Source organism: Pyrgilauda ruficollis, unplaced genomic scaffold, assembly GCF_017590135.1.
Source record: "Pyrgilauda ruficollis isolate IOZ18807 unplaced genomic scaffold, ASM1759013v1 scaffold97, whole genome shotgun sequence".
Taxonomy (NCBI): Eukaryota; Metazoa; Chordata; class Aves; order Passeriformes; family Passeridae; genus Pyrgilauda; species Pyrgilauda ruficollis.
Window position 1 is genome coordinate 1,548,198 of NW_024531821.1, and position 17,816 is coordinate 1,566,013.

At 48.1% G+C, this 17,816-nt stretch overlaps 1 protein-coding gene across 1 annotated transcript in view; it reads right to left on the bottom strand.

Annotated features, from left to right (window-relative positions):
• ERGIC1 (endoplasmic reticulum-golgi intermediate compartment 1) overlaps positions 1–17,816 on the bottom strand; it is a 56,995-nt gene that overhangs the window by 6,912 nt on the left and 32,267 nt on the right. Inside the window, exons 4-9 of the mRNA XM_041489866.1 lie at positions 12,780–12,874; positions 12,034–12,158; positions 9,613–9,717; positions 6,835–6,895; positions 5,676–5,776; positions 2,951–3,073 (exon numbers count right to left, since the gene is read on the bottom strand). Of these exons, the coding sequence (XP_041345800.1) occupies positions 2,951–3,073; positions 5,676–5,776; positions 6,835–6,895; positions 9,613–9,717; positions 12,034–12,158; positions 12,780–12,874 (610 nt within the window). The remainder of the gene's footprint in view (positions 1–2,950; positions 3,074–5,675; positions 5,777–6,834; positions 6,896–9,612; positions 9,718–12,033; positions 12,159–12,779; positions 12,875–17,816) is intronic.

Sequence of the window (17,816 nt, forward strand, 5' to 3'; positions counted from 1 at the left end):
CCCACAAGAAATGTAAAATCTTATTTAGTACTGACCTTTTTGAGCATGACATGCAAAGTAAAAAACCCCTTATTTTAAAGCAAAGCCTTTGCAGGGGAAGCACCTCTCACGTGGTACAGAAAATTAGGGTAATTCTTCACACCACAAAGATCTAAGGAGCAGGCATGGGTTAGAATGGGGACAGAGAGGATGTGGGAATGCTGCTAGAGAGCTGTAACCCTGCTCTTTGCAGTGCTGAGGCTTTGGGGGGCAAAGCCATGAGTGACAAAGAGCACCAGATAACCCTGCCAGCAGCAGGAGATGCTTTGGCTCTGTGCTGGGCAGCCAACACCCCTCTCCCATGGCATCACCCTCAGCAGTGTGTCCTTCCCTCCATCACTGACCCCTGAAGCCTCTCTGGAGTCCCCAGGATCACCCCCATGCCAGCACTAATTTGAATTTAGTAAAAGCCACAGGGGAGCCCAAGTAAACAGTGAAGGAGCCCCTAACCCAGAGCGTGTCTTGTGGTTTTTAAAGTGAGCAAGCTGCTGCTTTCCATGGCCAGGCAGTGACTCCACACGCCCCAGCCCAGCCCCTGCTGGCCCTCAGCCCAGTGCTGGCCATCACTAACTGGTCTCCAGAGCAACTGTGATGCAAAAGGCCAGGCTGGAGATGCAGGAAGGGGCTGAAGAACAGATCATGTCATCCAGCAGGGCAGGGCTGCAGGGGCTCAGGTCCTCTGCAGTGCTGCTGCCCCTGCCCAGCTGTGAAGCAGAGCCAAGGCTGCTCTCCTGAACAGCAATCCTGGCCCAAAGGAGCCCAGAGCAGCTCAGCAGGGCCAGGATCCAGCCCCTGGAACAAGGCTCTGCCTGTGCCTGTCACACCTGTGTGACATCCTGACACAGCCACCAGCATCATCCTCACCCCCAGAGTGAGGACACTCAGCTGGAACAGCCCCAGGGAGCTGCCTGACACCACAGCCATTCACAGGACCAAACAAGGCAGCCAAAAATCAACTGCAAAACTCCCCTTAAGCAGCCAGGAAATGCCTGGCTACCTTTAAAGACAGAACAGGGCAAAATTCATCCTTGGGCCAGTGATTCAACACTCAGACTGAGTCCAGTGAGGAACAGGGTGTGTGGAGAGAACTGTTATTTTGGGGAAGAGGAGAAACTGAAACTCTTATTTAATGAGAATTAATCAACCTTTAAATCTTATCAGAAACAGAAGTGGAACTGCTGCTCCATTTTTGGATTCTCAGTAGGAAACACACATTTCAGTTTTTGAGGTTATGGGATACAAATTCAAATGAGACACAAACCCAAAATGTCACTGTGGCAAGCTGGGAGGAAATTCTCTCCTGTGACCCCTTATGTCAATTCAAGAAGGAGGATATCATTCAAAAAAGGTGCTTTTTATAGGCATATAATGGCAGATCAGCAGTGAATCAATGCTGATAATAAAATTAAAGAATAATCCCAGCTATCTCATCATTTCCCATGAAAACACCTCCACACCCTCACCCCCAACGAGATGTGTAAGAAACTTCTGGGAGCACAATTTTAGGGAAGCAAACAGAGGCAGAATGAGATGCCAGGTCATGAAATGCTGATTTTTGACCTTTTTTAGGATTATGTTTCAAAGCCAAGCAGACATGCTAAGAAGAGAAAGTTTTTCACCACGACATTTAGGTTTTACTTCAAGCCCCCTTCTCTGGTTATTTCTGTATTCTATTCACTGTCTAAAGTTCAGTGAAGGGAACTTGTTGTTTATCAAAAGTTGCAAAATCAAAATCTTGAAGTGCAACTCCACCACACTGTTTATGTGAATTCCAGTTGAAACAGTCAAACAGTTTAAAAATCAGAATTTGAGGTCTTCACTGCAGCCAATTTATCAACTGCTTCACATTCCACCATGCCTCACTGGCACAGCTCACTGCAGCTTCAATTTTAAGCCAACTCCCTGAAGACACTTTTTTTTTAAAGTTTTGGAGGATCTTTAAATAGCTCTTTGCCTAATGAGCAGCTTGGCCAGCACAGCCTTGTTCTGGATGCTGAGAGCAGGACTGCAGGATGCTCTCTGGACACATCCAAATGTAACTTGTCAGGAAAACACCTCTGGAATTTGATAATGCTGCTCTTCTCCACTTCTACTCAGGAGTAAATACCTGGAACTGGCACTCCTTATTAAGCCAGGCAGCAGCACTGATTAAAACTCAGTGTAAAAAAAAAAATAAAATTCAGTGTCTTGTAAGAGAGGAGAAAAATGGCTGATAAAATCTCCACTGCCAGCTTTCTTCCTATTTACTGTAAAAATCACCCAAATACCAGCAGATAGCAAGGACAGGCAGCTCTGTGTTATCTAACAGTTCTTCCCTCACCTGAACAAAGGAAAATCCTCTGGTGAGACCAGGATGACTTCGGGGTGGAAAAGGGTGGGCAGGCCCTGGCACAGGGTGCCCAGAGCAGCTGGGGCTGCCCCTGGATCCCTGGAAGTGTCCCAGGCCAGGCTGGACAGGGCTGGGAGCACCCTGGGACAGTGGGAGGTGTCCCTGCCCATGGCAGGAGGTGGAATGGGATGAGGTTTAAGGTTCTTTCCAAACCCAACCACTCCAGATTCTCTGCACATTTGATCTCATCATTAGTGAGCAGCTCATTGCAGTTTTCCTGCTCACCACATCAGCTTTACTTCTAAACTTCTGGCATGCTGCAATAGAGCCCATCCTGCCTAGACAGAGCCTAGCACTTCTGGAATAGGTTAATTTTCCTTCTTTTTGTGCCCAGCTATTAAATCAAGTTGTCAGAGCACTGGAATCACCTCCCAGTCCAGCACCACCCCAGTGATGTGCTGCTTTATCCCCACCACATCTCAGCGCCCTGAGGCAGAAACTCAGCTCCTCTGGGCAAGAAAGGCTCAGGAGGGACATGAAAGGCAGCAGAGGAAGGGGGAAGGAGCGTTTGGGGTAACTCACCGATGTGATAAACCTGTACAAAGGCTGTCTCCTCTCTGTGTACTTCACTGTGATGGGGCTCAGGTCGTAGCGGAACCAGATGGCCGGGATGATGCGGCCCGTGTGGCTGTAGGCCACGTATTCCTGGGGAAAAACAGGGGAAAAAAGGGAGAAAATGGCACAAAGTGTGAGTAAACTCATTCCAGAGAGTGTCTGCCAGAAAACTGCCTCCGTGGGTTTGGCCTTCACCCCACTGCTTTGTAGCAGTGACCAGATGGAAAGAAGCAAACAGAGAATTCCTGTGTCACTGCTCACCTCCCATCCTTATCAAAGAGGAAAACAATCTCTTTACAGGCTGACAATGAAAGAGCTGGGGACAGAGTGATGGTGATTACTCTCACCTTCATTCAGAGTTACAGGACTAAACAGGAAAGCTGTCATTGATTCTCCATCCTACATCTGCTCTATTTAAATACAAACAGCCTGGCTGCAGGTGAAGTTTTGGTTCTGTATGTCTATATTTTGTATACAAATCATTCACCAAACAAATGGAATTTAGTTTGTAAGAACCTGAAAATCCCTCCTTGTCCTTGCATTCCCTCGTCAGGCCCTCTCCCCACTGGCAATGGGAATGCTTTGCCCTCTTAGTATGAATCATCTGCAACCATGTTCAAACCACGTTTAACACTCCTGCTGAAAGCCAGGATGAAACTGCATACAGAAAAGTATTGGCAAAGCTTCGAAAAATATTGGCAAAGGTTCAAAAAATATCCCAGGCTGCTTTGGAAGAGACATCTTCCAGATTTCCAGTGCCACTCTCCTTTAATCCATTTGTTTCCTACCAGGTCCAGTGCCAGCCACAGGCACAGGACAGCACCCAGCAGGACACACTGCCCAGTACCAGCACCAGCTTGGTAACTAAAGCCACATCAATATTATAATTCCTGAGATAATATTTTGTCTGTGCTGCCAATGGAGACAGGTATCAGTTTTCAGACATTCACAGGGTGAAGAAAAACCCCAGGAAAGGAGGCTGGGGAGCCACAGTCCAAGGAGAGCCCAGGGTGGCACAGGCTGCCTCTCCCTCCCTCAGCCCTGTGACAGGCTGCCAGCTCACATCTCCCCTCCTGGTGCAATTCTCCTACACAAAGAGGCAAAGACAGCCTCAGATACTTCAGAAAGATGAAAAAAGAGCAAGCAACAGGACGCTCGTGAGCATGACAGAAAACAAAATTAATTTCGCTCTCTTTGTGCTGGTGACTTATCTTCAATCATCTCATATAAATCCCAAATTTCCCTATTTTTAGGTAGTTCATCCCATGATGACACCAGAAGCAGAAGTCCCCAGTCATGTCATTTTCAGGCTTTTATTGGAGTTCTGCAGCTCACTTTGGGACAGTGTGGGAAGGCAGGAAACAGGGGAGCTAAGAGAGGAGACAGAATTTATACCCTCCAGACTCTCCTCACAGCAGCCACTCTGTGCCAGACTCTTCCAGGGGCTTCCCTTTTCCCTTTCCCACTGCTCAGTGTGGAGTGAAGGACTGAAGCACCATGAGAAGAAAGCACAGTGCTTCTCAGCACCTCAGTTTTGACAGAACTGACCTCATTTTTTCCTTCCTCTCCCCTTCTCCCCACCAGCAATCCTGCCCTAATGAGTCAGACTTGGCTGAACGCCCCAATTTGCAGCCAAGCTCACAGAAGTGTCAAAAGCTCCTGCTATTTTCCAAATTACTTTCAGAACTCTTGTCACACAAGTCTTATCAGAACAGCAGTTGTGACATTAAGCAGAACAAATTCATTGTAATCTGAACAGAGGGAGATGTCCAAAATCCTGGGACACATCATACAAGCAAGCCCAAAAGTTACCAGTCAGGAACATTAATCTGAGAATTAGTCCAGGAGAGTGTGTGCTTGATTATCAGTTAGGGCAAACTAGAAGTAATTAGATATTACAAACATATTTTGGACTTTCATTTAGCACCTGAATGGCAAATTATTTTCAACTGGAAGATGCTTTCTACTGTATAAAGTAAATAGGGTCCTTTTTTTCCTTAAATAATTCAATACATTGAATTATTAAAACGCTGGATGTGGCACTCATGCTCTGGGCTGGGTGACAAGGTGGGAATTGGTCACTGGTAGGATTTGGTGATCTTGGATCTTTTCCAAACGAATGGATTCTGTGATAATTCACTATCATAATGCAGGGACTGTGAAATACTCAACCAGCACATATTTGCTGCTACAGTTCAGCGACTTAATGCCTGAAATCAACATTTGTAAAAAGCTAAAAACTCTGCTGATTTGTCTCATCCATCCATCACAACTGAGACTGTTTAGTCACTAGAACCAGGTGTAAGTGATGTTTTGTGTGTTCAGCTGGATTCCAGTTTCCATTCAGAATCACCTTGCCAGGCACAACAGGAGTCCCAGCAGCCTGTAAACACCTCCCACACAACTTACAGAAATCCACATCAGCCAAACTGACAGGTGAGCACGCCAGCAGGAAGAACACCTTCCTCAGGAATGAAAGCACCAGCACCACCTGCTCTGACAAGCCCTCCCAACCCCAACCCTGGCAAATTCCAGCAGCAGGAAAAGCCCCACTCTGAGCAGCTTCAGTTCCTCCTTCTCCCAGCAGAGGCTACTGCTCACCTACAAACCCACAGGAGGGGAGGAACGGTGGCTGAGCATCCCCTGGGATGCAGAGAGGAGCCTCTGGATGGAGAGGCAGTTGCTGCTTTACCTTGTTTGCCACGGTGTACTGGTAGGAGTATCGCTGCTTGCCGCTCATGTCCTCGTACACCGTGGGCACGATCTTCAGGATGTAGTCGTGAGAGGCAAGGGCTGTGCTCAGGGAAGGAAGGGAAGGACACGTTAGCACTGAGAGAAAGGAGCCAGCCCACAGAACAAGTCACAAAAAAGGGTGACTCCCTCCTCCTTATCTCAGGGACAAAGCTTCACATGCCATGTTTGTGCCCTTTGTTCAGAGCTCTGGCGGGTGCCTGGGTGACACCAGAAGCCACCCACCACATCTGTAGGACCACAACCCACCCAAGGTTTGGGTTACTCCAACCCTCCTAACTGCTTGCAACTATAAATGGTAACACTTTTATCACCACCACGAACAGCCTGGTTAAATCAGGAACTGGCTGAGGTTAGGGCTGCAGCCCACTGAGATCATTGTGACTAAAAAACCTGAGCTATCACAACCTGTGTACTTCATTTCTTTCTTGCTTTCTCATCCTCCTTCTCCTACAGCTTAACTCTTTTTTTCTTAACTCTTTTTTTTTCATTATTTAAATGGCTCATTCCAATTTTTGTGTCTGCTAAAACAGTTCTAAAACAGAATTTTAAATTACATCTCTGGAGGATCCTCTAGCCAAGTGTAACATGATGACATTTGGCTTCTGGAGGTAAAAAATCCCCAAACCACAACTGTATAGCTTCAAGAACAGCCAGAGAAATTTTGTTCCAAGAAATGGACAGGACTGATGTCCTGGAGGAGCCTGAACATTTGAGAGACAACTCTCTACATTGAATTGTAGCACACAATGAATTTTCCTTTTCATGCTGGGCCACGAAAATGTCCCTTTTTGCCATCCACAGAGTAAAAATTTCAAGGTAATTTGCAACACAAGTACAAGGCAAAGTTCTGGTGGAATTAACAGCAGCAAAGGGACACTACAGGAACAGGATATGGATAAAAAACTCCACAAGGACTGCAGGGGACCTTGTGGGCTAAGCCTTTTCTGTAGCACTGGAGGAAATGGAAATGCCAGCCAACAACATCTGGATCATTTTGGCTAAAGAGGCACATGAAAGACTTCTGGATACAGCATGAATGGCCCTGCTTTCCCTCCTGCAGAGGGTGGCTGAGAGCTGCAGTCCTCAGGAATACCCACGGTTTGAGCTGAGCTTGTCTGCTCCCTCCAAGGCATTGAATGCTCCGTGAACGTTATGGACCTGGAAAGCAAAAAGGAGGATGAAGAAACTCTGCTCTGACTTGATACTCCTGACCTTTGCTTCCCTACCCTGTAAGCAGAGGATCAGCCTGATTCAACCCTTCCAAAAAAACAAAGCCTCAACCCAGTAGAAGATGACCCCGAATATCTTTCAGTGACCATCATCACAGTGGCTGGCTCCAAGTGAAAAAGCTGATTTCACAACATCTTACGAGATGAAACTCCAAAACCACTCCAAAGCTAAAGGAATTGCAGTTGGAAGAGGCCAGTTGTGAAATTTCCACCGTGAGGTATTTCCTAAGAGCTTTGCAGAGTTAACTGTGAAATTAATTTTATCAGACTGAAAGGGAAACAGATGGGAGTCACACTGGGGTTAAAACGCAGCAGTTTTCTCCTCCAGAGGTGGCTCGTGTCAGGGCAGCTGGGTCTGTGCAACTCAGCCTTGGAGGTGGGAAGGACACATCCCAACACTGACATCCCTTCAGCTCTTCCTGCAGCTGATTTCAGACCTGTGAGTATCTGTTTGCCCAGAATAACAACATTTCCATGCCCTGCTCACACTGTGACCTGGAGTCTGATCTCCAGCAACACAATCATCCATGTGTGAACTCTCCAGACAGGGAAAAGCCCATGGCAGCAGCTGTAGGTCAGAGGCTGTGCTGCTCACAAGGTACAAAGAAAGGACAAAAACTCCACAACCCAGAAATTCCTGACCTTAAGTCAGACAACAGGGAAGAAGCGTTTGGAAGGAGGATTTGTGTTCCATTCTTGATACAGCTAAGAAGTCTCCTACAGAATATCTGGAGGTCCACTTCAAAATTTTGGTAGATTTTCCCCTCATCAAGACCAAAATTCAAACCAATGAGTTCCTACGTCCAGCCATCAGGTAACTCAGTAGAGAGAGATGTGGAAATAGGAGATGTTGCATTTTTAATCATAATTTTTACTGAGTTCTACATGATGGTGTTAAATAATCCTGGCTTTAACCTTGTCAGGAGAGTTGTCTGCCCCTGATAGTCAAAAGGCATCATCTCCTGCTCTCCTCATCCCTCTCCTTACTGGGTTACCTGACACACAGGACTCACTGCAGGAGTTTTAATGCTGCAGGTTTTTATTCTGATCTCATCTAAATGAGGATGAAAAATCTACAGCAAGTCTGCCACTATTGTGCACAAAGCACTGATGAAGACTCAAAGCTCATTCAGTGCCAGATGATATTTAAATCTCTGCTTCAAAGAGACTGGTTTTTCTGGAGAACACAGCCTGTCCCTCAGTGGATCACTGTGGCAGAGTCAGTCCCAGCCCACACAGAACAAACTCCCAGCACATGACACAAATGAATGAGAAGCTCCTCGCCCTCTGTAAGGAATATAAGCTTTTATTACATCAAAGCAGGTGGAGACAACCTGAAATATTCAAAGGTGCACCTAGGCAGATTTAAAGCTCCCCACACTTGCTGGCTCTCACTGCTTGCTGAGTCGTGGTAGCACCTGTTTGGTGAAGATATCCTTCTTTAATTTGTGCTGCTGAGCTGCTGCTTGCCTGCAGCACCTACGTGCTCCCTCCCTGAGCGCTCAGACCACGAGCAGTTATCCTCAACTCTGAAAATACTCCTCTGAACTCGCCCCAGTCAGGAGCCAACTCCACATTTGCCAGACAGGTTTCTCACCACAAGAACTGAAGACACTTGCTGCTTGTCTCTCCAGGCTCCTCCTTCATGCTGATTCACACTCCAGCTGCCCTGCTCCAGCACTCCATGATAAAACAATGGGAATGCTTCCTCAGAGCACCCATTTCCCACGCAGGCTGCACAACTCCCTATTACCACTCACCTCCTATTTTTCATAATCTCAGTGTGCTTTACAGACATTAAGCCAAGCTTATTTATACGCTAATATTTCCTCGTTCCCACACAAGATAATTCCTAAAAGAAGCCGGGAGCAGAATCAGAAGACTACAAAGCAACGCTTAGACTTGTTAGCATGAAAAAGGGGTTTGGAAGTGGGTGTACAAGGAGCAGACTAATGAGACGTCTGTGCTGAGGAAAGAAGATTACAGAGAGACTATGGGTAAGCAATGTTTAGGGTGAGTCTCAAGCTGGGTGTGCACATGTGGAACTCCCACCTGTGAGGGTAGCTCCTTGGAAGTAGGCTAGAGAAGTGCTGTAATCTGTCCTTATTGAGAAATCAGGTAATGTTACATAACTTGCAGCACCTGGTGAAATTCTATCCACTGGGCAAGTGCATGCATTCAGCTTCTTCCCAGCAGGGAACTGGCAGTGCTAAGTCTAACTTGTGTTTCACAGAGCAAATTTGACTAATAGGTGTCTGCTATACAAGTAGAGTGAAGTGAATTAAAAAGAGCTTGACTGCTGCTGTGGTGAACACAGTAGCCAGACAATCTTCCTTGAGTGCATCACTGCTCCTCCACAAAGGCAGAAAGGCTTGTTTGCTGCGTTCATGCTAAAACCAGGATTCTGCTGAGCCACAAACCCTCCTTTCTAACTCTCTCCACGGAGTTTTCCAAAAGTACTTTGAGTTTCAGAAGAACACAGCACAGCTGCTCTGTGACTGGACACTGCTCCTGGTGGCAGCTGTGAACTCTTCCAGCCTTGAGCTTACATTGCAGGGACACACAGGCCTTCCATGAAACCAAAGTGTCTAATATTAAACCACTCTCACTGCATTCCCCTACAGCCAGGGAACTTTCAGGACTCACCTGTAGCTTGTCCCCAAATGAGAGCTTGTGGATGACGTGAGTCATGTCGGGGTTCTGGGGCTGCGCCGTCGCGCTGTGCGTCGACACGTGGAAGTTACCAGGGACCTAAAATTAGCCACGACAGGGAAGACAGGATTTCACATTTTATCCCTCAAGGCATTGCTAGGCTCTGTGATGTGACATGGGAATGCCTGGATCCATCCAGGAAGATGGAAGAATGTGTGATACCTTTCTGCAGCTGACCAACACCACCGCACTCAAGTCCTGCAGCCCCAGAGTCTGGCACCCCCACACTGCTGATGTTCCTGACCAGGGGGTGATGAGTGGGTCACTCCCAGCTCCAGGGATTCCCAGCACTTAAGGCTATGTCTTTCATCCCTATTAAAATAAAATTCCTGTCTCTCTTGCTCAATGTCTTACTCCCACATCTGGCACTTGCAAACGGGCCCACTGCTGCAGAGCAGCCCAGGAAGCTGGGGATGTATTTCTCTTCTGGTACCAGTCATGAGCAACTTTACCTCTGAGATTGTGTGCAAGAATGAGTTTTATATAAAGAGAAAATCCACCACCAAACCCATGTGGGCATCCCATACAAACTAACCTAGATCCTCCCCTTGGCAGAAGCTAGCAAGGGCCCTTCCTTTTAATTTTTTTTAATGGAGGGAAATACAAAGAACTGAAAAACACAACCTTCACCTAAAGGCTCAGTTCCAAGACAGAAAATGAGCCCTGGTGTTTCTCTGATGGCACCACTCTGCATGCACACACTTTTCAGGTCACTAGCCCTGAACTCCTTCAGCAGATTCAGCTCAATCACTGTCATGGAGGGTGCAAGAATATTTTCCTATTGAGAAAAGGTTGTGAAATGAAGCAACCCTGAGGAGCAATGTGGCACAGCCCAAGGCTGGAGTGGGAGGATGGTTATACAACTGGTGCCCAGTGTGCTCTCTGCAGAGGCACCTCACCAGCAGGGCCATGGGAGGCCACATGCCCTTCCATGTGCTTTCAGGAAAGCTGATTTAATGACCTGAGGAACAGCAGTGCACTCCTGGGAACACTTTCAGGTGTGGACACCAGCTGTGTCATAAACAAGCTGAGCAAACAGGGCGTCAGGCCCTGCAGCAAGCAGCACAAGCCATCATCTCACTGTCACCCTGTCCTCCCTCAGCAGCTGGGACAGCAACACCCAAGTGCAAGCCTTGGTCAGGTTTCCAAGGCTGGCCAGGTCTCACTCCAGCTCCCAGCTCAGCCTGTCCCATTCCTGCCAAGGGACTGCACACTGCCAGGTCACACACAAGAGATTTGGGTTTCCAGAGCCAGAAGTCCTGGGTCAGCTCCCTGCCTGTGACAGCTGTCCCAGCCACCAAAAGAGACACAAATGAGCAGTGGAGGAGCTCCTCAGTGCCACATTCTGCCCCTTCTGGAGCTGCTTTGTGAGCAGGACACACCACATCCAGCAGACAAACCCCCAGGTACCTCAGCTCTGTGCTCTGGGAATTGTCTGGACAAGAACTACCTTTCCAGAAGCCCTTTCCCAGTTTTTGTGGCCTACCAGCTGCCAGCAATCCTGATGGCTTGGAGATGAGGAAAAACTCCTCTTTTTAAATCCCTCATCCTTTCCATGCCACAGAATCAGCAAGAGGTCCTGTCTGTTATTTTTAGATGTGCTTTAACATGACCTGGGAGGACAAGAAGGAAGTAGGATTTTGTGTAGCCTGTGGTACATGAAGAGGAGTGAATAAAGGGTGTGCCCTTCTTAGGACATCAGCGGGTCCCACCAGTGCCTCCCCCACCCCAGCAAGTCATCTCCAGCATTACATAGCAAGATTATTCAATCTTGAACACACCCATCCCAAAGAGGAGCCTCCTCCAGGCCTGGATTTTCATTCCTTGAGACAGAAGCAGAGCATCCCCACCAAGCATGCGTGGGGCCACGTGCTGTATTCCAAACATCCCAGCAAGGAGCCCTGGCATCCTCCAGCAGGGAACATTCCTGTCATTCTGCAGCTCTCAGAACAAAGGAGAGCTGGGATGCAGCCACTGCCAAAGACCTCTCCACAGTGAGTCAGGTTTTGGAGGTGCAGAAGTCGTGAGGAGTAAACACAGAAGCCCTTTGGCATCTGTAGGGTTTTCACACATCCCCTGAACATCGGCTGCTGCACAGAGCTGCTCTCTCTGATCAGCAATTCTGTCTCCATTACCTGCTTTGGAGAGTGGAGAAAACCCATGATCTAACACATTCCCTGTGGGTCTATCCATGCAGCCTTCTCTCCCCACGCTGACCTGAGTTTCTGTCTGATCAGGGTCAAAACCACACACACAGCAGGAGAGACACAGATTTCCAAATTTTCATTTTTACAAATGGATCCTGCCAGCATTTCCCCAGCCAGCACACCCTCACCCACTGTCACTGCCACTCACCTTGTTGATGCTGAAATGGCCCTCAAACCTGCAGCCATCCCCATTATTGAGAGGGATCTTCATCGAGTTGTCAATGTGACCCACTTCATGCCTTCCCATTTCATCCTGGATGTCCAGTCCAACCACTGCAGGGGTGGGAGGGAAAGACAAAAAAAAAAAATCAAACAAAATAAGTAACAGGAAGGTTGCATAGGAAAAGCATGTATTGCTTTTACTTGAAAAAAATCCACACCTTTTTTCCTGACATTTGACTAAACTGAGGTGATAATGTCCTTTGTCAAAAATTGTTACACCAGAACATGTTTGTAACCAAACTTTTCACGCGGTCTGTTTGACACAAATACACCTCCCATGTCCTGCCAGCTGCACTCCCAATCACACAAACAGAAAAACTTCAGGCAGACAAGGCAGGTGACTTGGGAAGAGCCAACAACCAGCTGGTGCATTCAGAGTTCCAAATGGAACTTGGGAGGTGGTTTCTTGCTCCCAGACACAAAAAGGTTGCTATTTAAAAAAAAAAAAAGGAAATGAGATTCAGAAAGAAGCCAGTGAAGGAGATCAGCCACTAACCCATGGTCCAAGAAAACAGGTGCCCTGGCCTGGAACAGAAAGCAATGGGATATTGGCAGAGGCTGCAGCTACTTATTTCCATCCTGTTACAGAAGAAGGGCCACTGTACCAGTCTGGGCCCATTTCAAGTATTACTCAAAGCACAAAGAAAAGCTGCTAAGTGAAGGGGTACTCACATTCACAGTGCAGGTTTGGCAAACTGATGTTCAGGTTCACTTCTATTTTCCCTCCACTGTCTTTGTCTGGGTCATCCACGTAGAGCTCATTAACTCTGGAGGGCAAAAACACAGGTGGGCTCAGGCACAGGGCTGCTTCCCACAGGGAAAACTCAAAAACTTGCATGGGGAGGAGGAAAAGGAGACTGGAAAGAGAAGGTTTGGTTGTGTGGCTACAATAGAGTTACAGAGAGATGGGAAAGCTCTCCAGGATGGAATGGGAGCAAATCATGGTTTAATTTGATTTCTTGCTTGGCAAGGGCAGGAGGCTTTAAACAAGTTCTGCACTAGTAAAAAATAAATCTTCTGTTGTGTTCTGTGCTTCCTGTACCCTCCTCCACCCTGAGGTTTCAGAGGTGCTACAAAACAAGAGCCTAATGCTGAAGAGATGGCAGGTTATTGATCCACCCCTGCCCTCCCCTGGGCTGCTACTCCTTTTAGGCAGGAGGGAAGCATGTGTTTTTCCATTTGTGCCACAAATAGTTCTAGAGAAAGGCTGCTCTCAACTACCCCCAGGAAAGCTTATTTGTGTCACTAATTGCCTTTTGTTACTGCCACCCAGCTGACAGAGCAGCAGCAAGAGAAGGAAGGCAGCACGACATATTTGTATTCTTCTCCTTAATATCACATTTCAGGCTATGAATGGTAACCAAAAGTGGTGACTAAAATTGAGGAGAAGGGGATTTGAGCCAGGAACAGATGGGAAGAAACATCCTGGACAGCAGGATCTCACACACTCTACACCAGCCTCCCAAAGAGTAATGTTGTCTCATAGCACCCACAGTGCTGGCACGCATCTCACAGGAGACAAAACACAGATAGAGAGGCAGAGGAATGCAGGAGTATAAATATTTATTGTTGGCACACACAATCCATCCGACACGTAAAAATAAACCAAAACAACCCTAGTGCTGAATTTGCTGAATGGTCCTGGAGAATCCACTCTGGGGAGACTCACCCCACCGAACTGAGACGATGGTGAGATTACTTAGAAGCTCTTTTCCCTCTTCAACAAATAAGATTTGACAATTTATCTTCCAGCTGGGCAGATTATAAAGCTATGGGAGCTTAGATTCGGGCAAATTACATAAAATAAAAGGAGTAAGTGCTCTGTAGCATTTTTATTTTACATTCAAAGTGCAATAAACTCTTTGACAAGCCTCACTGGAGACTCCACATGCTAAGAGTCAAAGCAGACTAAGGCAGCTACAAGACAGATTCAAAGTGGTTTTGCTCTGCTGATACATCTCTGGGCCACGGTGAACTGTTTGCCCTGTGGATGCAAAAGAAACAAACCTTCACACTGAGAAACACACATGCTGCCAGGTTTTTTGGAGGCAATTACTCACAGGTCAGTGGGGTTTACAGACACTCATTTAAAACCAGCACAGCATTTGTCTTCGGCTTCACAGCCCTACCTTTCTCTGTTTTTAATTGGCTTGACAAGTTGCTTGCAATCATTACTCAACCTATTTTTCAAGTGATTAATAAAAATGACACAGAGGGAGGGGAAAGATTGCTCATCAGTGACCTAGTTAGCAGCTTTTTGGCTGAGCCCTCTCCTCCGGGGTGGAATGCATTCTCTCCTCTACTTCATTACTGACAGATTGGGCAGATTGGATTAAGTCATATATCCAAATAGGGAGCAGCTCCAGCCAGGATGGGCACTAATCCCCCAGAGCAAGGCACCTCTCAGTGCTGCCCCAGAGCTCCCCTCCATTTCCCAGCTCCAGCCATTTCAGAACCCCTGGCTCCCTCCCAGCACTGTGCTGGCTGAGATGCCCAGAGATGCCCAGCAGTGCCACGGGCACCTTGGCATTCCTGGCTAAAGGAGCGTTCACAGCAGGGCTGCCAGAGCACAGTCAGGTCCAGCAGAACATCCCAGCTCTCTGGAGAAAAGCCCTAGCACGGTCAGTGTTTGTATTTGCTGATTTCTAAACCTCACCTGTCAGAAATCGTTCGGCTCCAGCAGCGAAGGCGCAGGAGCCGCTCGGTGATGAGCGAGTGAGAAAAATTTCTGATTTCTCTGGCAGAAATCAGAGGATGAACTGTGCACGGGCAGCCCGTGGGAGCTCTGACATAGGAAGGCAAGTGCTGAGCTCACTTGGCTGCTCGCTGGATCACTGAGGCACAGAGAAGTAGGGCAGCTTGTGCAGGTCACACAGCCCATTAGCAGCAGCTGAAGGAAACTGGTTTCCTGTCCCGCAGTCCGGTCACTGGACCAGTGGCTCCCAGCCTGTCCCTTGGGCAAGGCTCACCTTCCTCCTCCTCCTCCTCTTCACCCAGTAGCCCCCTGCCCCTCTCCTACTCATGTTCCAAATTTCACAACCCAATCTATCACTGCACAGACATCAGGCAGCCCATACAGTGGATCCTTCTTTTCCTTCCCCTCATTTCAACCTGCAGCCTCACCTTTCATGGAGAACACACCCAGCTGCATCCTGTTCTCCCTTCCAGTCCAGCCACTCTCCTCATGGCACGGTCAGCTCCTGCTGAGGGTCCAAACTGACATATCCAGCTCCAAAGTGCTCCTTTGTGTGTCACTGATATTCCCTCTCACCATGGGGAACCACACACCACAGGCTGCACTTGGTGGGGCAAACCTCACAAGAAATGTTTTCAACAAACTGGCCATTCCTCTCCTCAAATATTTGGAGTATTGGAATTCTGGAAATCTCAGAGGTAATGCAAATTCCCAGGGTCAAGGCTATTCCTTCCAGTGAACCACTGGCACCCAGGTTGGGGTGGCAAAGGGTTGGCATTCAAGTGTTCCTTGCCATCCTCCTCCCCAGGGCCACCAAGCCAAATTGCACACAGCCATCCTACAATTTAATCAGACTCTCCTGGGATGTCAGGAAAAGCACTGTTTACCCCCTCTGGCCACTCTTCCTGAAGAAGTAAGGTCTCTGGTGGAAGAAAAGAAGTTGACTCTAATTTATAGCTGTCTGTCCTGGAATACAAAGGGTCCCAGGAGGAACAGTGCTTTAACAGTAAATGGTCACAAGGGAAACAAAACCCAAGGCCAGGCAGAGAGAGGCAGTGATATTGGTCATATGGTGACTCCAAAGGCAGGGTGTACCTTCTCCAAACATGTAGAACTTGGTGTTTCCCTGGCTGCTACTAAGGAATATTTGAATAAAAGCAGCACAACGAAGGAGGGTGAGGGTGCAGAGCTCTGAAAGTACAGCGAGTGCAACACGACAGGTGAGAGCTGGACCTCCCACCCCCACAGAGCCTCCCACCACTGACCCCAGGAACAGCAGGGAAGTTTCTCCATGATCCACACATCAGGAATCTGTTTCACTTCTAGAAAGAGCCACTTGGAAATATTTCACATTCCTGAGTGATGCTGCTGGGCTGCTTACCCCGTCTGCTTACAAACTTCCAGCGTTCCACGCAGAAAGCTGGAGGGACCCTTTGGCCAGATCATGCCAATGGCACGTGAGAGCCAAGGGAAGGGGGCCACAGCAGCCAGAGGGCACGCCATGGCTTCAGGGTTTTATCCAAAGAAAGTCAGACCTGTTCCCTGCGCTTTAGGTCTCAGATTTATGACACAACAGCTTCGTTTCCCCAGAAACAAAACTTCCACAGTAACTTCTTTCTACCCAGCAGCTCTGGCCACTAACTTCAGCACTGCAACAGCTGAAGAGCCTTTGGATCTGAGGGTGGGCACTGCATCCACCTTCCAGAGCTCCACACACTGTGTGGCTGCCCTCTAAACACGTCTGCCTTGTCCTGTGTCCTACTTGTCCCAAGTCCCTGCTTCAGGTTTTAGCCTTTCTTCTCCCCTTTTCACAGCAAACAATCAGCCAGACTCCTCCTCAGTCATCAGCCACAGAGAAAATACAGCCATTTTCTCCAGAAAGCTGCACTTTACCCTGTCCTCTAACTCCCAGGAGGCACCCTCTGATCTCTAGGACCCCATGCCTAAGAGGGAAAATAATTATTCTTTCTTGAAGAAGCCCAAAGCTTCTCAAAAGCCTTTCTCAGGTGAAGCCTCTTGGCTCCACTTGCCCTTTCACCTCTAATCAAACACCTTCCAGAAACACAACCCTCCAATGCTGAGATTCCTGCATCACCACATCTTCAGTGGTGCAGAGCAGAGAGCATTAGACGAATCTTCTTTTCCATTTGTGTGAAGAAACAACAACAAGCAGGTCAGCAAACTCTCCACTGCGTCATGCGTCTGTTGCTCTGACACTTGTCATCTCCTGCATCCCAATCAGCTCCTCAGTGTGAAGGTGCTTGTCCCAGATCAGCTGTGGAGCACAGCAAACACGCTGCCCTACAAAGGAAGGAATTACAACTCTCCAGGAGACAGGAAGAAGGAGAAGGGTTCGAAAGACGTCAATGTAGACTTGAGTCAGGAATTGCAAATGACATCATGACACGACCTTCCGCTTCCTGCAAGCCCACACAGGGCACAGCAACCCCGCACAAACCTCTACCACCTCCTCTTAGGTAATCCCCACCTCGCCTCACAAACATCAATTAAGCTTCTTACCTGCCTACCTCTCTCAGGGCTGCTGGGGATTACGTCCTGCAGAAAAGTCTCTGTCTCAAGGTCAGTCCGTGGCAGGAGAAGGATTACAACTCCAATTTCCTTTGCCTACAAAGCTGTGCTGGGCTGCTTGGCTCCAGCATTTCATCTGCCTCAAATGGATGAGCCAGCAGGGCTGGAGGTGCATCTCCAGCTCAGGGGCAGGACACAGGAATTGTGGCATCACTGGGCTTGTGCTCCCAGATGAGGGTTTGCAGCAGAAGGAATCCCTGCTGCAGCTGGATCACACTCTGCTGGCTTGGTACCATTTCCATGGGCTGAGAGCCACAAAACACACCCCACACACTCTGGAGAGCTGTGGGATAAAAAGCCTCTGAAGACAGGTCTGGTGACAATCCTGCTGCTCTGCAGGATCAGTCCTGGGCATGCAAATGAATCCAGTGTGGACAAGGAACACTGCTCCCTGAAACTCCTGGAGTTTTGCTTCCTCCCACACT